Source organism: Heteronotia binoei, chromosome 7, assembly GCF_032191835.1.
Source record: "Heteronotia binoei isolate CCM8104 ecotype False Entrance Well chromosome 7, APGP_CSIRO_Hbin_v1, whole genome shotgun sequence".
NCBI lineage: Eukaryota > Metazoa > Chordata > Lepidosauria > Squamata > Gekkonidae > Heteronotia > Heteronotia binoei.
The window spans coordinates 69,528,991-69,550,408 of NC_083229.1; the positions used below are offsets into that span (position 1 = coordinate 69,528,991).

The following is a 21,418-nucleotide window of genomic DNA, read 5'->3' on the forward strand; positions in this document are numbered from 1 at the left end:
GGGCTTTTTTTGAGCAGGAACACAGTTCCGGCTGGCTTGGCATCAGGAGTGTGGCCTAATATGCAAAGGAGTTCCTGCTAGGCTTTTTCTACAAAAAACCCTGTGTGAAATAATGGTTATGTCAGGGGGTGTGGTCTAATATGCAAATGAGTTCCTGCTGGGCTTGCTTTTTTTTTTTTTTTTTTTTACAAAAAGCCCTGGTATTAATTAGATTCATGTCTAGCACTAAATGTGTTTTATCATCTCTGTCATAATATCATTTTTGCCTATTAACAATTTTTTTTAATGCAACAGTGACAAAAAAAGGAGAAAGAAATATAACTAACACACACACAAAGTATGAATTGTGTATCTACATACCTGCACATATCTGAACCTGGGAGATACTGGGAGAATCGAGAGTGAAGAAGGGGTATTAATCGGAGATCACACCACCTTTTCTCCCATCTAAGCCCAGGAGATGTAGGCCATGATGAACAGGAAAGTGTGTCCTGAAAAAGGTTGTAAACACCTTTGATGTCATGACATTAACAACAGTAAAAAAAGAAGACGAATGCTCATTTTCTTTCATTATTATTGCCTATTTAATCTTAGTAGAGATCTTCTTCCCTACCAAAATAGTGTTCCGGCCAGCTCTGCCACATGTGCATTGGATTTTAAGTCTGCTTTCCTTTTTTCAGTTAGAATCAAGGAAAAACAATTTACTCATAATATAGCTTAGTGGAAGGGCTGACAATTGTTATTCTTGCAAAAAACACTGCCACGAATTATTAACATAAAATTGGTATTGCAAGCAGATACATTTAAGGGAAATTGAGACAGAACAATAAAGCTGTACGACCACACAGAGCCATGCAACTTTTCCTATGTGTTACAGTGCAAGGAATGCAGCATAAAGGAACACAGCTCAAATGATAACATGGATTTCTTTCTTTCTTTTTTAAAGGAAGCTATTTTAGCAATATGTAATTTCTTTAATACCATTATTTGGCACTGAACCTCCAGGATAGTTAATGATAGTTGCAGGGGTTCAGCCCAAAGGCAGCTCAAATCTGCCAGCCCAAGTATCAGTTACTGGAAGTAACATGACTGGTTACATACAACCTCCCAGGGTGCCAGCACACATCAGATGTTGAAAGCAATGGAAACCCCAGACTACATTCCATACATATGAATAATAAATGCTCCTTATGCAAAGCTAGATAGGTGCTAAAAGGAACAGTTTTATACTGCAGGGATTCTTGGGAAATGCAATCTGTCTATGCTTAACAATAGACTTTGCATTTCCCCAAGGGGACCATTTGGGTATACACTAGGTCACTCACTGTCACAAATGATAAACAGGTTTTACCCTCACTGGAGTATTGCTCTGAACTGCAGCACTTTACTTGTGCCCTCCCTCAGAAGTAAATGAAAGCCAGTAATTCATATAGAAGAAAGTATAAAAATAAATTTCAGATCACCATTGGATACAGACCTAAACTGGTCCCTGGTGACCTCAGAAAGTGGGGCAGGGAAACTATTAAGAAATGAACCAGTTATTTGCATGTCCCCACCATAAGAGTTCATATTACATTTTCTAGGATAATTTATTTTCTAAATATGGTAGCATGATTTTAGTCCAATGGAAATATCTGCAAAGATTTACTGATGAAACCCTTCCGCCTCCTATGAGCACAAGAAGGCTCTGTCATTATTGTTGAGAATGGAACCCCCCCCCCTTAATTTATGCTCACAGCTGTCTCACACTGAAAACAGCAATAACAAAGATTTGTAAGGCTTATGACTGTGCTGATCATCTTATCCAAGAACTGCTGTGAAAATTCTACTTCTATTGATACTGTAAATGAGGGAATAGATAACCCAGTGGAAAGAAAAGACGGCATAACCCTTCAGCAAGTTATCCTCATCTTTGAAAGAATATTTTCTTTTCAATATTTTCTGATCCTTCAAACACCTAAAAGAGAGGGGGAGAGTTACAAGGTTCTTGGGGAAAGCTATTAAAGTATTTCTAGCCCTTGCAGCAACAAGGTGTCAAAATCTTGTTGATTGAATCTTTCTTCCAGATGTGTCTAGTCTCTTCAGAAGGCAGGACAGTACAGAATAATGTTACAACCTTTCGGGTGTTTGTCTGAGCCCCTGGGTCCTTGAATATAGCTTGTCACCACCCATGATGTATTACTAAGTGACATTGCAAACAAAATAAGGAAGAAGAAAACAGTCTTCTATGAATTTTGGCCCTGATACCTTTAAGAAACACAAAACCCTACTTTTATTTCCAAATTGTTTCAAAGTTAGATGAGGTTTTTTCATTTTAAAGTTTACATTTAATTTAACATTCTTGTTTTCATTTTAAATAGTTTATTTATGGATGTAGTAGTAACATGATCTGAATAAAATGGAAAATGTTATGGAAATTTAGTATGGTATTACTCAATAAATTAGAATGCAAGAAAAGTAGCAACAGATCGATGGATACCCTACTTGGTTAAAAATGATCAGAGAAAAACAGCTACAAGTGACCATCATATGTCCAATATTAATTCATTTTAAAATGGATTAATTCTGAATCAGCAAGACATCACTGAAGTGCACACTGGGGACTGTGGATCTCCCAGTCTGGATGGGACTCCACCTACCAGCATCACACTACTTGGGTGGCAGAATTATTCCATGTAGGCTGGGGTGGGCCACAGCCTACATTTAAAAATGGAGTGTGCCTGAGGCATCACAGAAACATAAGAATTATAATCTCTGTGTCTTGGGTACAGAAGCTACAGAAGTTGGATGAGAATAACTCCACTTGTATCTATCTCAGAAACTGGCATATACCAGATTAAAAAAATTACCCTGAAAAGCTGATTTAAACTTTTGCAGAGAAATAATTGGAATAAAAGCAGGGAAGGATTGGTTGTTAAAGCAACAGGTAAAAATCTCATTGGGCCAATGGCCTGAAGGGGCCACCGTAGCCAGGCATCATCTCCCCACTACAGACACTCTCTGCTAAGGACATCCCAGTGTAAAGAGGGGGATAGGTCAAAGCGCCCACTACCATCAATTGGAGATGCACAAAAGGAGTCTCCGGCCTGGCATCATCCCTGTTGAGCACAGTGAAAGACATGCAAAGTCCACCCTTTACTACACTTCCTGACCCTGCCCTTGCTGTGCACAGGGACACGTCTGCCAGACCATGCTGCAGTGAGGAATCCCCCCCCCCTTTGCCCAGCTTTGTGTTGATGGAAAAGATGCCCATCAGGTCTTGTGATGGTGATGGATTTATTTTTAAATGAAGTTGCTTTCACATTCAACAATGTTGGCATACTCCTAGATTCTATATTTACAGACAACACTGCCCTCTGGGAATCTGTCTTTCTTTCATTCTTCCACATTTTTGCATGTTTATGCCCATATGCCTGGAAGTCATGGTGACCTCTGACAACTCCTGCTGGGGCATGGAGGACATTCAAAGAAGTGGCTTTATAGCCTGCCTACACCTCACAACCATGGTGTTCTTCGGAAGTCTCCCATCCAAATACTTGCCAGGATTGACCTTGCTTCGCTTCTGAGATCTGATGAGATCAGGCTTGTCTGATCAGGGTTCTGGGAAATTTTCATAAATTAAATTGATAATGAGATATTTTATTGTCTTACCGTATTGTTGGGATGGTAGTTAAGATGTAATCCGCTGTCGCACAAAGGTGATGATGTGCCACTACTCTGATCACTAGGAATACCTAATGAAGAAATAAATGTATATCATAGTCTACTGAGCCACAACTAGCCAATAGTTAAGAACTGTACTTGCTTACACATTGTCATGGTTGGGACACAATTACACACAGGAATGCTCTTTAAGATGATTTAGCATATTGTTAGGAAATTAAACCTTGTTGAAAGATTTACATGCAGTGTAGTCATGTAAAGAGCTGTAAAATTCGCTCAGCATTTCTACCATGATTTCTCAGGCTTCCCAAGCACATGGCAGTATGGGAGCTCAATGTATGTTTCAGCTGTTCAGAAATGTATTCAACCAAAAAGTGGCTCAAAATAAAACAAAATTGGAAATTGGTAGACTGAAGCAAGGACAGCTATATACATTTGATAAACAGATCTACATGCAAAATAGCCTGAAAACCTGTTTAAGGTTTTGGAAATTGGTAGACTGAAGCAAGGACAGCTATATACATTTGATAAACAGATCTACATGCAAAATAGCCTGAAAACCTGTTTAAGGTGGGCAGAGCTCATGTATGCTACCCTGAACTCCTTGGAGGAAGTGTGGGATAATGTGAAGTACGGAAATCGCAAAGATGCAGGAAAACGTTTGCGCTGGCTTAGCGACGGAAGTAGCCGGCGCTTCTGGGTGCGCCAGCGCTTCTGGTGCGAAATCCATGCAGATTCGCCGGCGTGAGGAGGGTCGTGGCGCCAGTAAAACGTGAGTGCGAAAACACCCAGAAAATGTCATACCAAATTCTAGAGGGTAGCTCTGTTAGTATACTGCAGACGAGATAACTAAGCATCTGAAGGGACTGGTTCAGCCAATGTAAAACAATTGTAGAGTCATTCTTTGATTGGACTGGCACATGATATACTGACGTTTGTAAAAAAAAAGAATTTGCCAAATATTTTATTATATTCACTATTATTTCAAAGTAAAGCTATGATTTTATATTATAAATAATATACTTAATAATATTACACAAACAAATTTCAAATATCAACAAATTTGATTACATTTAGGAAGCTCAATCAATGTATCATTTAACAAGTTATTCAATGCATATGTGGTTCCTGGTTCACTCTGCTAAAAGTGAACAGACTAGATCTGGAGATATTCAATACGTTCTAGATTATTCAAATTAATGTCAAACCATATTTACACAATCATCTTCAGTTAGTCACCATATTAATTAATGTTTGTTACTCTGAATTAATCTGAAAAGAGCAACTAAAACACACAGAAATGGATATAATTTAGCTAAGATGGAATCCTGCGTCAACATCCAAAATGTATTAAAATTCTATGTGAGAGACAGCTGCTTCCAAATTTTCCTATTTCCCATTAAGACTAATAAATTCACCACATACTAATCACCACAGAGTGTATCTCCACTTAAGAACACTATGACCCTTCAAAGTATGTATCTTCATCCTTCGTTATCAAGTTTGTGGGGGTGGGGGGAACCACCTCGTCTACATCTCTGTACTATTTTTTGTTGACTGAAAGATGATACTCAAATACTCTAGTCAAGATCCAAAACAGATGCAAATGGTTGTTAACTCAAATAATTAATGGCACTCAGAGCAAGGTATAACCATTTGAAAGCACAGAATGATTTCTAAAATCAAGATTAAAAGTTACTGCTAATATAGAGTTGGTGCTAGGGAAAGTATCATACCTACACAATGATGTCATCTGTGTGTGGGGGGGGGGAGAGAACTATTGCTAAAAGCTGTGGCTCCACATGCTCAGAATCCAGTTATGGTTCATTGATGGAATCACTTTTTCAGCTTTATAATTCATTCAAATGATATACACAGATATTTAATGACATGAACAGGTTGACAAGCACCTGTTCTTACTGCCAGTTTGCCATTCCATCAACTCAGTCTACAGATGGGAAACCATGCTTGCACATATGGAAACAGACTTATGAAAAACAACACATATGAAACTTGCACATATGAAAAACAACAACAACATGAATTAGCCTTGAGGCTCCCATGAATGATGATTACTTAATTATTTCAAATAATTATTAATGCTTACATGCACAATCCTCATTGAGGGGCAATTTTAGAAAAGCAGGAGCTCTTTTGAGAAAGGACACAGTTAAGTTCACCTCTTCTCCAGCATTTCGAAGAACTTGGACCTGAAGATTAAAATAGTACACACCACTCAATTTATTCTCTTATTTAACAAATATTTAAAAGAAAAGACTACCAAAAACACGCTTGCAATTTAACATCCAGACTCCCTTCCTTCTACAAGATGCATCTGACAAAGTGGGCTCTAATCTCCGATGCTAAAATAAACCTGGTTAATATTTCCAGTGCCATAAGATTCCTATGTATTTTGCTTCCTTAGTGCTCACAATAATTTGCTGCCTATCTAGTGCTATGTGTAGTATCACAAATAAACAGGGATTTTAGATTGGCCTTAAATCATTTAAAGTACATATACACTGAGATACCAGTGCTATGTCTGTCCCCTCCTGCCCCTCAGTATAAAAGCAGTCAGGAAAGAACAATTTCCATCAAGGATGCAGCTCAGAGGGGTTAACCCCTCTTTTCCCTGACGATTTGTATTATTTCGCCTTGTTGCTTTGTCAGGATAAATCATAGGCCATCGATCCCCAACAGCACTGTGGCCTATTCAATTCAAGCCTCAGCAAAAGTTGGGTCTGTGTCAACCAAATTTTGAGAAACTGTCTTCAAGCATGAGAGAAAGAGAAAGAGAGAGAGAGAGAGAGAACTGATGGAAAAAGTCAACATCATAACTGAGAACAGAGGAGAGGAAGGAAGTCCGTGCACTATAGGAATATGGTTGAATTCACAGAAGAGTAGGGTTGCCCAGTCTGTGCTGGAAAATATCTGGAGACTTTGGGGTTGGAGCTGGGAGAGGGTGGGGTTTCACCAGGGGTGGGACCTCAGCATGGTACAATTTTATGGAGTCTACCCTTCAAAGAAGCCATTTTCTCCAAGGGAGATCATCAGTCCAGTCTGTTTATTGCAATTAGCCAGTGGCTGTTACAAGTCTACAAAAATTTCAAGGAAAAGCAAGTCAACTAGATATTAATGAACATACTAAGCAAAAGGGTGTAATAACAGATGCAATACAATAGCAATAACAATGGAGATCAGTTGTAAAATATGAAGATTTCCAGGCTCCACCTGGAGGCTGGCAACCCTATAGCAGAGTAACCTGTATTGCTATAGCTGTTGGAGCCATGATCCAACCAACAGATTATAACCTTCTTATCACATGGTTATATATTGCCCCTCCATAGGATTTTATGCCATCTTTAGCTGTATAGTGGATGTATTTTATGGCTCATACTTAGGGTTGCCAAGTCCAATGGGGACTTTGGGGGTGGGGCCAGGAGACATTAGGGGTGGAGCCAAGATCAAGGCTGTGATAAGCATAATTGAACTCCAAAGGGAGTTCTGGCCATCACATTTAATGCCTTTCTTCCACAGGAAATAATGAAGGATAGGGGCACCTTCTTTTGGGACTCATAGAATTGGACCCCCTGGTCAAATCTTTTTGAAACTTGGGGGGGGGGTATTTTGGGGAGAGGCACTAGATGCTATATTGAAAGTTTGGTGCCTCTACCTCAAAAAACAGCCCCCCCCCCTGAGCTCCAGATACCCGCAGATCAATTCTCCATGATTTTCTATGGGAATAAATCTCCATATGGAATAACAGAGTTCCCAGCAGACATTTCCCTCCCCTCCCCCCGCTTTCTGATGACCCTGAAGGGAGGGCCTCCAAACGGAGGGATCTCCTGCCCCCACCTGGCGATTGGCAACCCTATGTGAAAGCAACGTCACCCCAGAGTCGGAAACGACTGGTGCTTGCACAGGGAACCTTTCCTTACCTAGAAATTAGCAGCGGAGCAAAGCATATGCAGAGAACATCTACTGAAGGGTTGCAAACTTGCTCATGCCAATACTGTTGTCACAGCTCACTGCTCAGGCAAAGGCGTCTCCCTCCTCTTTGCAAACCAGGCAACCGGTGGCGGGCTGAGCGCACAAAGGGTTCACCGCCTGTTGCATGCATGCATGTGGTCTGCTTTTTCCACGGGAGGGAGCGCGCAGAGCCCCGAGCCAGTGCTAACTGCTGGGCGTTTTTTGTGCAGCAAGAGAGCTGCAAGCTGGGAATGGAGGTCCAGGCCAGGAGGTTCCTGCACGCTCCTCCGCCGCTCATTGGCTGCCGGATCCCGCCCCTAACTCCCCCTCCTGTGGGGGCGGGCAAGCAGATGCCTATTTGCCCTGAGCTGGGCAATCGCTGGACGAGTGCTTTTTGGCCAAGGGCGCATGGCTTAGGTGCCAGCACCCCCCTCCCGCCAGCCATGGCCTGCTGCCGTTCCCCCGAGGGCTGGCACCGCAGCAGTCCCTCCTGCTGGGGGTCTCCCCCTGGGGGGCCGTCGAAGACCAGCCCAGGCGGCTCCTCCAGCAGCAGCAGAGGCCGTTGGACCCGCTGGAGAGCCGCATGCAGGCCCACCCAGAGGAGATGGAGAGACTTCGGGACCCCTTAGTGGACGCCTCCCCCGGGCACCAGCGCCCGGCCCCAGAAGCTGCCCGACGTGGCCCGAGCCGGCGGTAGCAGCGACGACAACGAGGAGCCTCCCTCCCCTTCTCTCATTTTGCCTCAGAGGCGGAGCGGGCAGTGCCGCTGCCTCTTCTCCGCTTCAGTGTAGCTGCTCCTCCGAGATGGGCTCAGAAGGACCCGGACTCGCGGCTCGCTACACTCCTTGGCACCGTCCCCCCCCCCTCTCCCCGCTTCCAGATTTTTGGAGAGCAGGGGAAGAGGCTGCAAATCCAGGGGTCCCCCGCCAGGGAGGGGGGTTGGGAAGCCTAATCGTACTGTATTTATTGTAATTATTATAATATTTACTATATTTTAATGTTTTAGAATGCTGTATGTTTTACAAATTGATGTTACCTGCTCTGAACCAGTTCCAAGGAGAGTGGGTAATAATAATAATAATATACACAATTGCATCCATCCAAATTTTGTAGTTTGATGCGTAACCTATTTCAAAGTTAGAAGATTTCTACTCTACTAAAGTAGAATAAGAAAAGTTTGGACAAGGTCTTTACATACCTAGTCACAGAAGCCTATTCTAATTCTCACAGGAACAGATCTAAAGGTCTGTTTTGCCAGCATAATGGTATTTAAACAGACAGAATGATACTTCTATTGATGGAGGAAGGATTTCCTCCCACTAATTCCCCCTTTTGGTGACTCACTCTTCATCTTCCTGTTCTCTGTAAGAGTTCTTGAACCCTTGAAGCAGAATTGGACTGCGCTGGTAATGAGTAAACAGGGTAGAGGAGGGGCTGTAGCTCAGTAGTAGAGCATCTGTTTGGCATACAGAAGGTTCTAGGCTCAATCCTTGGAATCTCCAGTTAAAAAGGATCAGAGATTAAGTGATGCAAAAGTCACTACCTGAGACCCTGGAGGGGGCTGCCTGGATGGATCAATGGTTTGATACAGTATAAGGCTGCTTCATATTTGCACTTCGACTAGTTTATCTGAAGGGAAAAAAGCAGTTCACAACAGTGGTAGTTTGTATGGCAAAGATTAAAAGTGTATGAATGTGCAGGCTTCCCAAGTCTCATGGATAGAAATAAACAGTGCTCTTTCCCCCCTCACATTACAAAACAGCAATTTCAACTGTCTATCATTTAAAGTCTATCATTTCTACTGTTACATGAATTGCTCATTCAGTCATTTCATCCATTTTGTCAGATCTGTTTTCACTAGTCTAATAGTCAGTTCATCAAGAAATGATATGACTGTCCCTGGGCAGTTCTCGCAGAGATAGGTGTGTGTTTCATAGTTATTTGACATAGTGCAAGCCACGTAAACCTTGCTGAGTGTACCTTTCTCAAAGTAGGACATCTTTGATCATAGAAAATATCAAAATTGATGTTATTTACAACCTTATAGGCAGGTAGTACACAACTGAAAGACAAAGATAGTAAAAAAAATACAGAACTCCACAAATTTGACAGGATGTCTACCTCATAGCAGTAAGAAACATAAGAATGTTAAAATAGCTTAGATATACCTAACTGAAGTACAAGTAATGTCATAAATGCTTTCATGCTCAAGTCAGGATAGAATAAGAGCTGTGCTGGTCACAGAGCATTTCAATTGCCATGATCTAACTTAACACTTTAAATGTTTGTATGTTTGAGGGGACTGTCATTGAAGGGATAGCTACTGTGGGATATTACTGAGAAGATGGCTTCTCTCTTTATGATTGTAGATAAAATTGTATGTGTTCAAATACATCAAATCCAAGGAGTTCATGGCTACGATAGTGCTCATCATCACAGTCACCCTGTTGATCAGATGGCAGAACCAAGATATTATGTCAAACGTGTTTCTAACCAGAAGTTTATTTAAAGTAGAAACAGAATGAGTGAACTGTGATCCAGTGGACAGATACTTGGATACCTAGACTGTGGCCTGAAGATTCCTGTTCATGTGTAATCTCAGTCAGGAATGGCAATTGAGGTGTGAACTGGAGCTGGTTCTGCGTGAAGTCTCAAATGAGCAGACTAACCAGATAAGAATGTTGCTGAAAAATATCTTTATTACACGGATGTCAGCAGGTAAATAAAATCACAAGAGGACACTGCCTAAGATGTCATTGGATTTAATTTTAAGTGTGTTGATGATTCCTTCATTCTATGGGAGGAAGTTAACAATGGTCCGAAGTAGATGTGTTTATCAGCACTGCAGACAAAATGTTCTCTGACTATATGCAAGTCCTGTCAATTCTAGGTATCTTCCTCCTGATTCTCCTTGATGATGGCTCTCTCCTCTTTCCTGCAAAAGTGCATTGAGGTCAATCGGGTACTCCAAGTAAGCATCACTTTCAGCTCTTGGGCTGGCTCATCAGTGCCTAAAGATGACATCATTTATGGGTGCTGCTGGCACTACAGCATCACAAAGACTTCAGGCACTGAAGACAGCACATCCTTATTTTCTGAATATATTTGGCTAGCATTAAGTCAGCAAAAGAACTCTTATAAAACTTAATAATGGTTACAGATCTTTCAGGTGGCTCTATTTTTTTAACGTCATGATTTCCAATCACCAATATTTGCATTTATATTTTAAAACAGAAGTAGACCAGTGACTACTGATTTAAATATAGCATCCTTCTGCTATAGGAATATAGACACACCACAACAACATGCAAGAATGCATGGAAATATAAATAAAGTTCTGTAAAATAATAAGTTAAAAACTGAAGATGCTACTGTCACTTTTTCATGATTTTTACTAAGTAGCATTTGACAGCATTAATAAATGTCAGTCAGAGAGGCACTGATTTAATAAGGAAACTGACTTTATTTGTATTCTGGACTCATCCACCATAACTCACAGCTTGGAATTGCTGAATACTCTGCATACAGCCTTCCATATTTCATAGTGTTGCAACAGCAACTCATCAAACTGTTTACAGAAATGACAGAAGACACAAAGCACTACAAGCAGAGGAGTCTGATTTTTTTTTCATGCCTGGAAAAAAAAAAGCTGCATTGTATTTCAGCCCCTTCAAAGTTCTCACAATCCATTTATACTAAACCACCTCTTTGTCTAACTCCAGCAGCAAATAACAACACAGAAAATTGTTCAGATGCTATGAATGAATAGGAAAGCAAACTCAGAGAGAGAATTTGCCACTAAAAGAAAGTTACAAGAAAAGTGGTATTCAAAGGGATGCCTTTGTTATTTTATGATTTATCATATACAGGGGAAACCCTTAATATAGTATGTCTTAGTAATGGGTCACACTCATAAATACTTGAGTCACTGAGACCTTCATAGAGTGGAATAGTTGCAGAGGCACATCTCTCATCTCTATAAATGGTGTCTGTACAGAGATAGGCTTTCCTTGTTGCTCATGAGGCTGCCGATAAAGTGCAGTGTTAACAGAGCTTCCAAGTAGCATGTTTCCAGTCTGCCCCAGTTTGCCAGTAATGGCCATCCGTTCTCTCTTGCCACTGGAGCTTTTTACTCTTTATTTTTTAAATCAGTAATTGAATATCATTATATTAATATAACATTATAATAATATAGATTCAGGTGGAGTAGCTGTGTGGTCTGAAGAAGCAAAACAAAGTTTGAGTCCAGGGGCACCTTTAAGACCAACAAAGTTTTATTCATGGTATATGCATTTGTGTACAAGTACACTTCTTCAGTATCTGAGGAATCAGTATCAGTGTATTCCTTGGTACCTGTGAAAATGTGCTTGCACATGAAAGTTTATACCATGAATCAAACTTTGTTGGTCTTGAAGGTGTCACTGGACTCAATTATTATAATAATATGTATAGCAGGTTCTCTGAATATCCAGCTTTCATTTTTTAAAAAGGTTCTAGCCCATTTTTCTGTGTGGATATTCTTTTCCCCATATGCCTCCACAATGCAAGGAGGTAAAAATGTACTTTAGAAATTAAACATGGGAATGCAGATAACCCATTACACATATAGTTATAACAGTATATCAATACAATCATTTTTTAAAAGCCCCATCCCCAAATGGCAAGTGTGGAAACGGCTGCTGAATGGACAAGATCAGGGAATATGATTGGCATGTGGGAAATTCTGAATTTTCCCACAAGGGAACTGTCTCCCACGGTGATCACACAAAAAACTTCACATCAAAGCAGGTTTGAGAAGGCTGGAGAAAAGCTGGGGGAAACCTAGGAGGTACAGGAAAGTATGTGGGGAATGCTGTAGGGAAGCAGAAAAAAAAATACTTCCCAACATTATTGAACCCAAGTTGGTAAGTTATGGATGATATCAAAATTGTGGGCTTGTAATTGTTTCCCCATATAGCATCTTATAATGATGTAACCAAGCATCTGGCAAAATAGGGTTATTAAATATATTTGGTGACCTACGTAATGGATCAGAGACTAGTTTCCAGAATAATACTTTGTTTTTTTCTTTAACTGCCTTCCAAAGTTCCTCCCAAGAAGCCATAATGTCTTCCTGTTTCTTTCTTCTAATGAGGGCCTTATATGGGACTTTTTGGTGTTTTAAAGCTATTATGGATGTTGCTTCAGGGTTAGTTCTATATTTTGCAAAGTTAACATTAGGGGTATACTTTGCCCTTTTACATTCTGCATCAAACCATGGCTTGTGTGTGCCAGTTCTTTGGTTTAAAGGCCCCGACTTAGCTCTTTTTAATTCCTTCTGTATCTCCCTTGAAATTAATTATATTCCTCTAGGCAGGTATCAATATTGACTGCATTCACGAATCGGTGAAGGGTGTTATTAACAGACTCAGAGGACAAAAAAAGGCCTATTTTCCTTTCCAATGAGGATGTCCATCTAGGGTGATTATAGCTAGGGCCATCTGTTGGATTTAGCCTATGAATACCCCTATGAATTTGTTGCATATTCCTACTCTAGATGGAGGAACACCTCAGATGAATACACTCATGCAATAAATAGCTCTGTGTGAGCTACTGTTCTGTTTTGGCATACCACAATACCCTTGTTTTCAAGGTGCATCTCATAAAATCCTCAAGGCACTTATTTTTCATCACATTTATACAACACTAATGCTAGTTCTAGCTTTATGAGAGATATCGAAATAACTGCTTAGGCTTGCAATGTGTTCTCCTTTATTTCTTTTCATTTAATTAATTAATTAACTTCATTTAAAGCTCACCATTCTTGCTATGACCTGCAGATTACATTCCCCCTGCCCCTCATACATTTTGATCAGTTGTATACACTTAAATCTTAGGTTTACATTACCCAGCTTAATTTATAAATGGCTCTCATACCAAAAATTTAGTTTAACAACTACACTTCCGTGCTGCTTACTCAATATCTTTAAGGCACTTTCATAAGACACTGAATAATGCACTTTCAATTCACTTTCAATGCACTTTATAACTGAATTTTACTGTTTGAAACAGAAAAAATTGTCTGCAACAATCACTAACATATACTGAAATTGTATTACTCAGCATGTGTGAAAGAGCAGTAAGAAGTATCTAAATGGTTCGAACAAGCAAAAAATATTTTAAAAACTTGTATGAACTTTTACCCCCTTTTCTTTGCCAATAGTTATCTTAGTTCTCTGGAAGTTTGACAGTGACACAAAGCAAAATCCTTTGACAAATCTGTTTTTGAAGTAATGCTTTTGATCAATACTTGCAGCTACCTCAGCTTAGTGTGTAGGCTGATCTGCCTTCAATTTCTTTGAGAAAGATATTTTTGTATTGCAGTGGATGCTTTCACCAATGAAATTATACTGTCACCTACAAACCATGTGAAAACTTCCTTTCCTGACTACTTCAGCCTCTCCACATAATGATAGCCTTTCATACCAGATGAATAATTGCATTGCATCAGAGGCATAGATTGTAAAAACTCTGAAAGTAGTTTTTGCTCACTGACAGACAGTTTTGTAATCAACTATGATGCTAATTCAGCAATACATGAATGGGCAATATTAGCAATACATGAATGGGCAATATTAGCAATATTTAATTGCTAATAATAAAAACAGGGACTATGGAAGGCATTTCCTGAATAAAAGTTCAGTTTCCCACCTTGAATAATCACCTCATGGCTAAATCACCTCAGTTTGGGCTGAAACAAAAGCTTTGGCAGTCTAAAATCAGCTCACAGATTTTACAATGTCTGTACTTTGATAAAATGAAAATTAATACCTATCTGCCTATTTTAAAAGTAAATCAGACTGATTAGAATTCATGTATAGAGGAAACTCATGCCTCCATTGATCATGTTATGGATGATGTTAACCAGAATATACAAAACTGTTCCCGACAGCTGACACATAATGGAGTTATCTCTTAGCAACTGTTCCCATTTCATGTATACAATGAGCACTGGTCATATAAGTTTACTTTCAAGAACAAATACTTATGAAGGAGGTTCTCTTCAAATATATCTCCAAATGTCTTTGGCAAGAAGGAAGATTTTATATATGTGGATGAATAAATAAAACAAAAATGTTGAAGTCAGCATTCTAGATCCATACTGAAAAAGAAACTGGAATATAATTGGTCTACACTGTCCAGAATGTCCACAGAGGCATAAGAATGATATCTTGCATTCACTGGAAATGATCATGCTTATCACAGTCAATATTTAATTTTGCTTCACAGCAGTTTTTACTTTACTCTACTTCATATTCCTAACTAGGCAATCATCCCAGAGAAATCCATGCTTGCCAGAAGTTAATTAACATTCAAGATGTAACTTTTATTTTAGCAATGCTTTTACAGATGAACACATTATAGTCATTATTTCCTCTTGAACAGGGCCTCTGGGAGTGGGTGGGAGAAAAATTCTTGGGGCCCAAGTCAGCTGGAGGGCCCCTGAAGTCAGCCTCATACAGTATTCAGAATGCCTTGGAAAGAGATAGGCATGAACTGGCTGAAGAATTAAAAGATATATTTTTTTTAAGTTTTCAAGTTTTATTAAGTTTCATAAGGGAAAAAATTAGGAGTTGGGGGAAGGGAATGAGGGGAGAAATACAAAAAGGGGAAGGAAATGCATTGAAATTTTTTCTACATTGAGAATTAAAACATATTTCTAATGTTATGGGTCTCATTCTCTAGCACAAGAACCATCTGAGAACCGCACAAGGATCATCACTCTAATTTGTCTTTCCCCTCCTACCAGCCCTCATTTTCAACCTGAGGAAAGTTTATTCCCAGTGTCATGGGACTCATATGGCGTAATAGGCAGATGAATTAAATGGCTTCTTCCTCTTCCATCAGAAGAGCCCCACTCATACAAGTAGAAGAAGGAAATGATTTCATTCTTTTCCACTTTTCCACTGCAGCCTCCTGACCCACATAACTGCTATTCCATGTGCCTCCTCAGAATAAATGTATCCGGGGTCAGATTGGCTGGTTGGGGGAAGGGGAGAGCTGGGAACACTTTTGACCCTGTGAAAGACAACCCAATATAAGTGTAGCAACATGACATTTAATGTTCTTTAACAGGAGAGTTATTTCATTATGTAAATTATTATGAATCAAACTACTAAAGGATAAATGATAATTAAGTTTTTCTTAATGTGACTACAGAATCATGTATTGTATAAGAATCACACTGTACTTAGAAAAACTGTTGTCACAGACTGATTCCCCACTAGTCTCGTTCCGGTCTCACATTCCTCTTTCTCTGTGGTGCTTCTGTCCAATTTAGCACAAGCTGCTGTGGCGCTGTGATTTGCCCTGCCTCTTTCCCATGGCAAGCAAGATTCTCTGAAAACCAGTTTCTGCTAGCTGTGAGAAAGAGGTGCGGTGAGTTGCAGCCCCACAGCAGCTTGTGCAAAATCTGACTGAAGTACTGCAGAGAAAAGGAGCATGAGACCAGGACAAGGCTAGTGAGGAATCGGTAACAGTGCTGACTTAACTATATTTTGCTGTGATGAAGAATCGTATCTACTATTTTGTGAAGTGTTTCATCGTTTTTAGCCTGATATATTTTTAAAAGCTTCTTTGATATTTGCATCCACATAAAATGTGCAATCAGTCAGTAATAGTTTTCATTCTCTTTAGATATCCTGCATTCTGTCAATGAGTAGAGTTTATTCTTGAAACTTGAAGCCCTGTTCATACTTAGTTTTTCATAAATGTGAAATACTTGACACAGAAGTAGTCATACAGAAAAAAAAAAGGTCACTGCTCCAGTTATCATGTTGGATTAAGAGGTCTGTTTTAACCATTTTGATTGCCTCTAAACTGTTGAGAACCAGATATTGGTAGTATCCATCTATGTAGTGAGGCAATGTACCTCCATAATCAATTGGAAATGTAGGGTTCTGGGAAAAATCATTAACCACCAACTGCTCACACATTTCTAGTCACAAATGACCACAATGAACAGTCAAATGAATCTACTCCAATACTAAAATTATAAATTCTAATATGTCGCAATATTGCTTAATTTTAGTTGGATTAAGCTATAGAAGCTATACTAGCAGTACAGTTTATTAATGTTGTGTATCTGGACTGATGATTTGTTTCTCTAGTGCTCCTGCCTAGCTCATTGGAGCCTTGAGGACTGAGCTTGGAGAGTCAGGAACAATGGGCAGTAGGTTCCCTGCTGCCCTGCTCCAATCATGGACCCCCTGCTAGTTTGAATGATCCAATGGCATCCAAGTGCGGGAACCTTGAACTGTATATAGTTGGCCCCATTGACCTAGTAAAGCAGTCTTCTTTAGCTACTAGTTACCATTCTGTAACCTAATAAAGAGAGCTATGATCACTGTAACCTCATCTCTTCCATGTGTTGAACACACTGTATTATAGATGTGTCTGATGTCTATCCCACGGAAATATATATATATATATATATATATATATATATATATATATATATATATATATATATATATATATATATATATATATATATATATATATATATATAATTCTTTTATGTGGAAACCTACTCATCTTAGACCAATTGATACAATAATTTTTGTATCACAGGGGCTGCTTACAGACGGTCCATCCTGGGAATTTTATATTTAACCCTTTTAAAAAGTCACTTTAAAATTTGTTAAAAGATTTACAGTTTGGCCTATTTGTCTTGCTTTTTGTATTCTTTATAAACCTGGGAACAGAACCTAGCCACCTGTCTTGTTGTCTGGTGGTTCCTATCTGACAGAAGATAATCTAATTTGAGTTTATTTGATCTGCCAGGGGATGGCAGGCAGGTGGATCTAAAAAGCATGTCTACACATGCACATCTGCCTGCTGCCCTCGCCTCCGAGACATCCCCAACTTACCAGGAGCTAGCTCAAAAAGTGGTGCCTTTTCACTGGGGCACCTCCCCGGCTTTCTGGATGGCTGGGAAGTGCACGAAGAGTGCCCGGGGAACTGAGGATGGAGCTTATGAGGGCTCCACACTCCCTGGGCACCCACAGCCCATCCCTCTTCTGTGGGCCATTGGGACACTCCAGAACACTTCTTTTCTGGCTGGCTCACTTATGGGTCAGATTGATGCCATCCTGAGCCGGCCATCTGTTAGTGGTCAAAGTGATTTTAGAAGAAGAAGAATTGCAGATTTATATCCCGCCCTTCTACCTGAATCAGAGACTCAGAGTGGCTTACAATCTCCTATGTCTTCTCCCCTCACAACAGACACCCTGTGAGGTGGGTGGGGCTGGAGAGGGCTCTCACAGCAGCTGCCCTTTCAAGGACAACCTCTGCCAGAGCTATGGCTGACCCAAGGCCATGCTAGCAGGTGCAAGTGGAGGAGTGGGGAATCAAACCCGGTTCTCCCAGATAAGAGTCCGCACACTTAACCACTACACCAAACTGGTTTCTAACAACACTGTTAGGGGAGGGGCGGTGGTTCAGTGGTAGAGCATCTGCTTGGGAAGCAGAAGGTCCCAGGTTCAATCTCTGGCATCTCCAACTGGAAAGGGTTCAGGCAAATTGGTGTGAAAAACCTCAGCTTGAGACCCTGGAGAGCCGCTGCCAGTCTGAGTAGACAATACTGACTTTGATGGACCGAGGGTCTGATTCAGTATAAAGCAGCTTCATATGTTCATATATGTTCATATGTTCATTTGGAGAATGGATTCATCACCTAATGTGCTGCCCTGCTATTACATGCTCAGCAGATTCTATACCCTGGCAAGTAGAAATACTGTGACTCTTTATATTCATATGGAATTTGTGATGAGAGATTGACATATGATAGTACTGAGATCTCTGTGTAAACGGACACATACCAAAATGGTTGAAGAGCACGGGTTAGGCCAGAAACAGGGCAAGATACCATTAAAAATAATCATTTTGTAAAGGAAAAAGGTATTGACAGAAAATGAGACCTTAACAACATTCAGGCTTTACCTCTGTCACCTACATCAAAGGATCACCATATTTTTACTTGAGCTCAGATAACAGAAGAATGGATTCTTCTTTACACAGGGATAATATGTCTTAGTTTCTAAAACAAAAATAAAGTGCACAGTTATAGATTCAGGTTAATGGAGCTTGGTTTACAGTTTCCCCCTCATTTAGTATGGCTATTAATGGAAGCCATGGGCGGGAGGGGGGAACAAGACTCTTAGGCCGTTTTCCCACTGACCTTACTCCGGAGCGACGTCCCTCTTCACTGCGCAGCGTCTGTGCGGATTTTCCACCAACTGCTGCGCACAATCAGGAAGAGCCGCGGCTTTTGCGTCACAGATGTAAACTGGTTTTTAGCGGTTTACATCTGCGACGCAAAAGCCGTGGCACTTCCTGGTTGTGCGTAGCAGTTGGTGGGAAATCCGCACAGACGCTGCGCAGTGAAGAGGGACGTCGCTCCGGAGTAAGGTCAGTGGGAAAATGGCCTTAGACTTCTGTTGGCCATTATGACTATTGACCAAAGTGCCGTTCTGGCACTCCTCCTTTTGTTTTAAGTTTAAGATGATTTGTTCTATGGATGGATATTCTAAACTGGGCACACAAAGCAAGAGGCTTCTCTCCCCCCTGGCAACTAACCTATCCAAGAAAGCATTTGTCAATGGTCTGTCCACTTACTCTCTTATCTCCCATGGAAGAGAACTTTTTAGCATTATCAATTTCCCTTTTATGTTCTGAACTCCTAGTAATATGATTTTCTACCTGTTTTAAATAATACATTAACAACACTTATCCTCATGCACTTTGTTTATTACTAGTATACACATATTTCAAATTTATATTATTTCTGAAATACTTCCAAATACATAGAGGTTGGGCTTCTGACAGCATTTACTACTATTATAGGGGTGTGTGTGTGTATCTATACACACTCTAGGAATCAATTAAGTACACAGAGCCTTGGATGTTTCTTAAACACACACACGCAATTTGATGTTAGATTTCCTACACTGTTCGAAAGTTAATTTAGTCCTGACTGAAATAAAGAAAAAAACAAAGCTTTTTGTTTCAAGGTGAGCAATTTCAGTGGGGGGGGGGGAAGGCAACTACTTTTCTTGAACAATCTGGGAAGAACAGCAGAAAATGGGTCACAAGCAGGCAACACACACACACACACACATTACAACATGGTAATTATAGTTGGCCCAGACCTCAATAACCCAAGTTATACTTTTGTTATCAGATCTTGGAAGCTAGGGTCTGCCTTGGTTAGTTACTTGAATGAGAGATCACCAAGGAAGTCTAGGATAGCTATGAAGAGGCAGACAGTAGCAAACCAGCTCTGAAGGTCACTTGCCTTGAAAATTCTACAGTTTTGTTTTTCCTCATTACATGATCAGAATATAACTGGTAAAGGTTTTCCAGTCAGAACTGGCATAGAATGATAAAATTACAAGAAAACAACACAATCAGTAATCAGTTTGAATTCTCTTTACTGATGCAGAATACTGCAGCTCAGCTACTACTGGGAGCTAGATGGAGCACACATATTACTCCTATCCTGCAGGCATTTCACTGGCTGCCCATCAGTTATTGGGTTCAGTTTAAGGTATTAGCTATCACCAGGGGTTGCTTTGTAAAAAAATAGGTGGTGGTGCTCATCCATGGATTGTTATGCAGCTGCACCTATATGAGAGCCAGTTTGGTATAGTGATTAAGTGTGTGGACTCTTATCTGGGAGAACCGGGTTTGATTCCCCACTCCTCCACTTGCACCTGCTGGAATGGCCTTTGATCAGCCATAGCTCTGGCAGAGGTTGTCCTTGAAAGGGCAGCTGCTGTGAGAGCCCTCTCAGCCTCACCCACCACACAGGGTGTGGTGGGAGGGGGAAGATAAAGGAGATTGTGAACCACTCTGAGACTCTGAGATTCGGAGTGGAGGCCAGGATATAAATCCAATAACATCTTCTTCAATGGACAAGGTGGGGAGGAGGAGGGGCTGCAGCAGAGAAGATGCCAGCTGTTGTTCTGGGTCTGGAGCAATGTCCAGCATCCTTCTTTGCTGCAGATAGTGCTACAGCAGTTGCTGGCCGCAATCACTGGTAGCTGTTGCAGAGGAGGATGCTCCTCTGTGTCTGGGTGCGGTGGCAGATACCACTGTAGACCAGAGGATGGATGCTGTCCTGGGCTCAGTGGATGTCAGCAGTTGTTATGGATGTGGGCATAGCAACAAAGAACACAGGCAGCCGCTGCAGGCTGAGTAGTAGGGGCTGGGGCCTAGAACTTCACTAGCCTCAGCGATGGGATGGGAGATATGGGATTCCTCCACTAAGGGGAGAATGGCCCCTCCACTAAGGGGAGAATCTGCAGCCATGGGGGGGGGGAGGGATTCCCCCCAGTGAGTATTGCAAGTTTTCACTTGTCATTCATATAAATTTGCTCATTTTTCCAACCTGAAACACCTCCAGCACTGAAGCCAGAATTTGCTGAAACAAGTCAGAATTCCTTGATCATAACAGACTCAATTCGGGTTTCACTAAGAAATAAGTCATGGTTTCTCCCTACTTCTGAAGCAACTCAGGGAATAGCTTCTCACATTTAGGTAAATGTCTATTAGGTAAATGTCTATTTGTTACCTGCAGCAATATGGTTACACAGTTCTGGTACAATAATGCCATTATTCATTACACCATAAGCTTTAACTGACTCTTCTAAGTCAACTGAAATAAAAAGGTTTAGAAGGGTACAAACAGTTTAAGGTTGCACTGATATTCTTGTTACTAAGGCTGTGGGGAAGGTTCAAAAAG

General features: G+C 40.6%; 1 protein-coding gene across 3 annotated transcripts in view; it reads right to left on the reverse strand.

The window, feature by feature from the left end:
- Positions 1–21,418, reverse strand: part of SNTG1 (syntrophin gamma 1) — a 280,518-nt gene that overhangs the window by 186,367 nt on the left and 72,733 nt on the right. For all 3 annotated transcript variants that reach the window (XM_060243820.1, XM_060243821.1, XM_060243818.1), the window contains exons 8-10: positions 5,771–5,873; positions 3,652–3,734; positions 361–491 (exon numbers count right to left, since the gene is read on the reverse strand). In XM_060243820.1, coding sequence (XP_060099803.1) covers positions 361–491; positions 3,652–3,734; positions 5,771–5,873 — 317 coding nt within the window. The remainder of the gene's footprint in view (positions 1–360; positions 492–3,651; positions 3,735–5,770; positions 5,874–21,418) is intronic.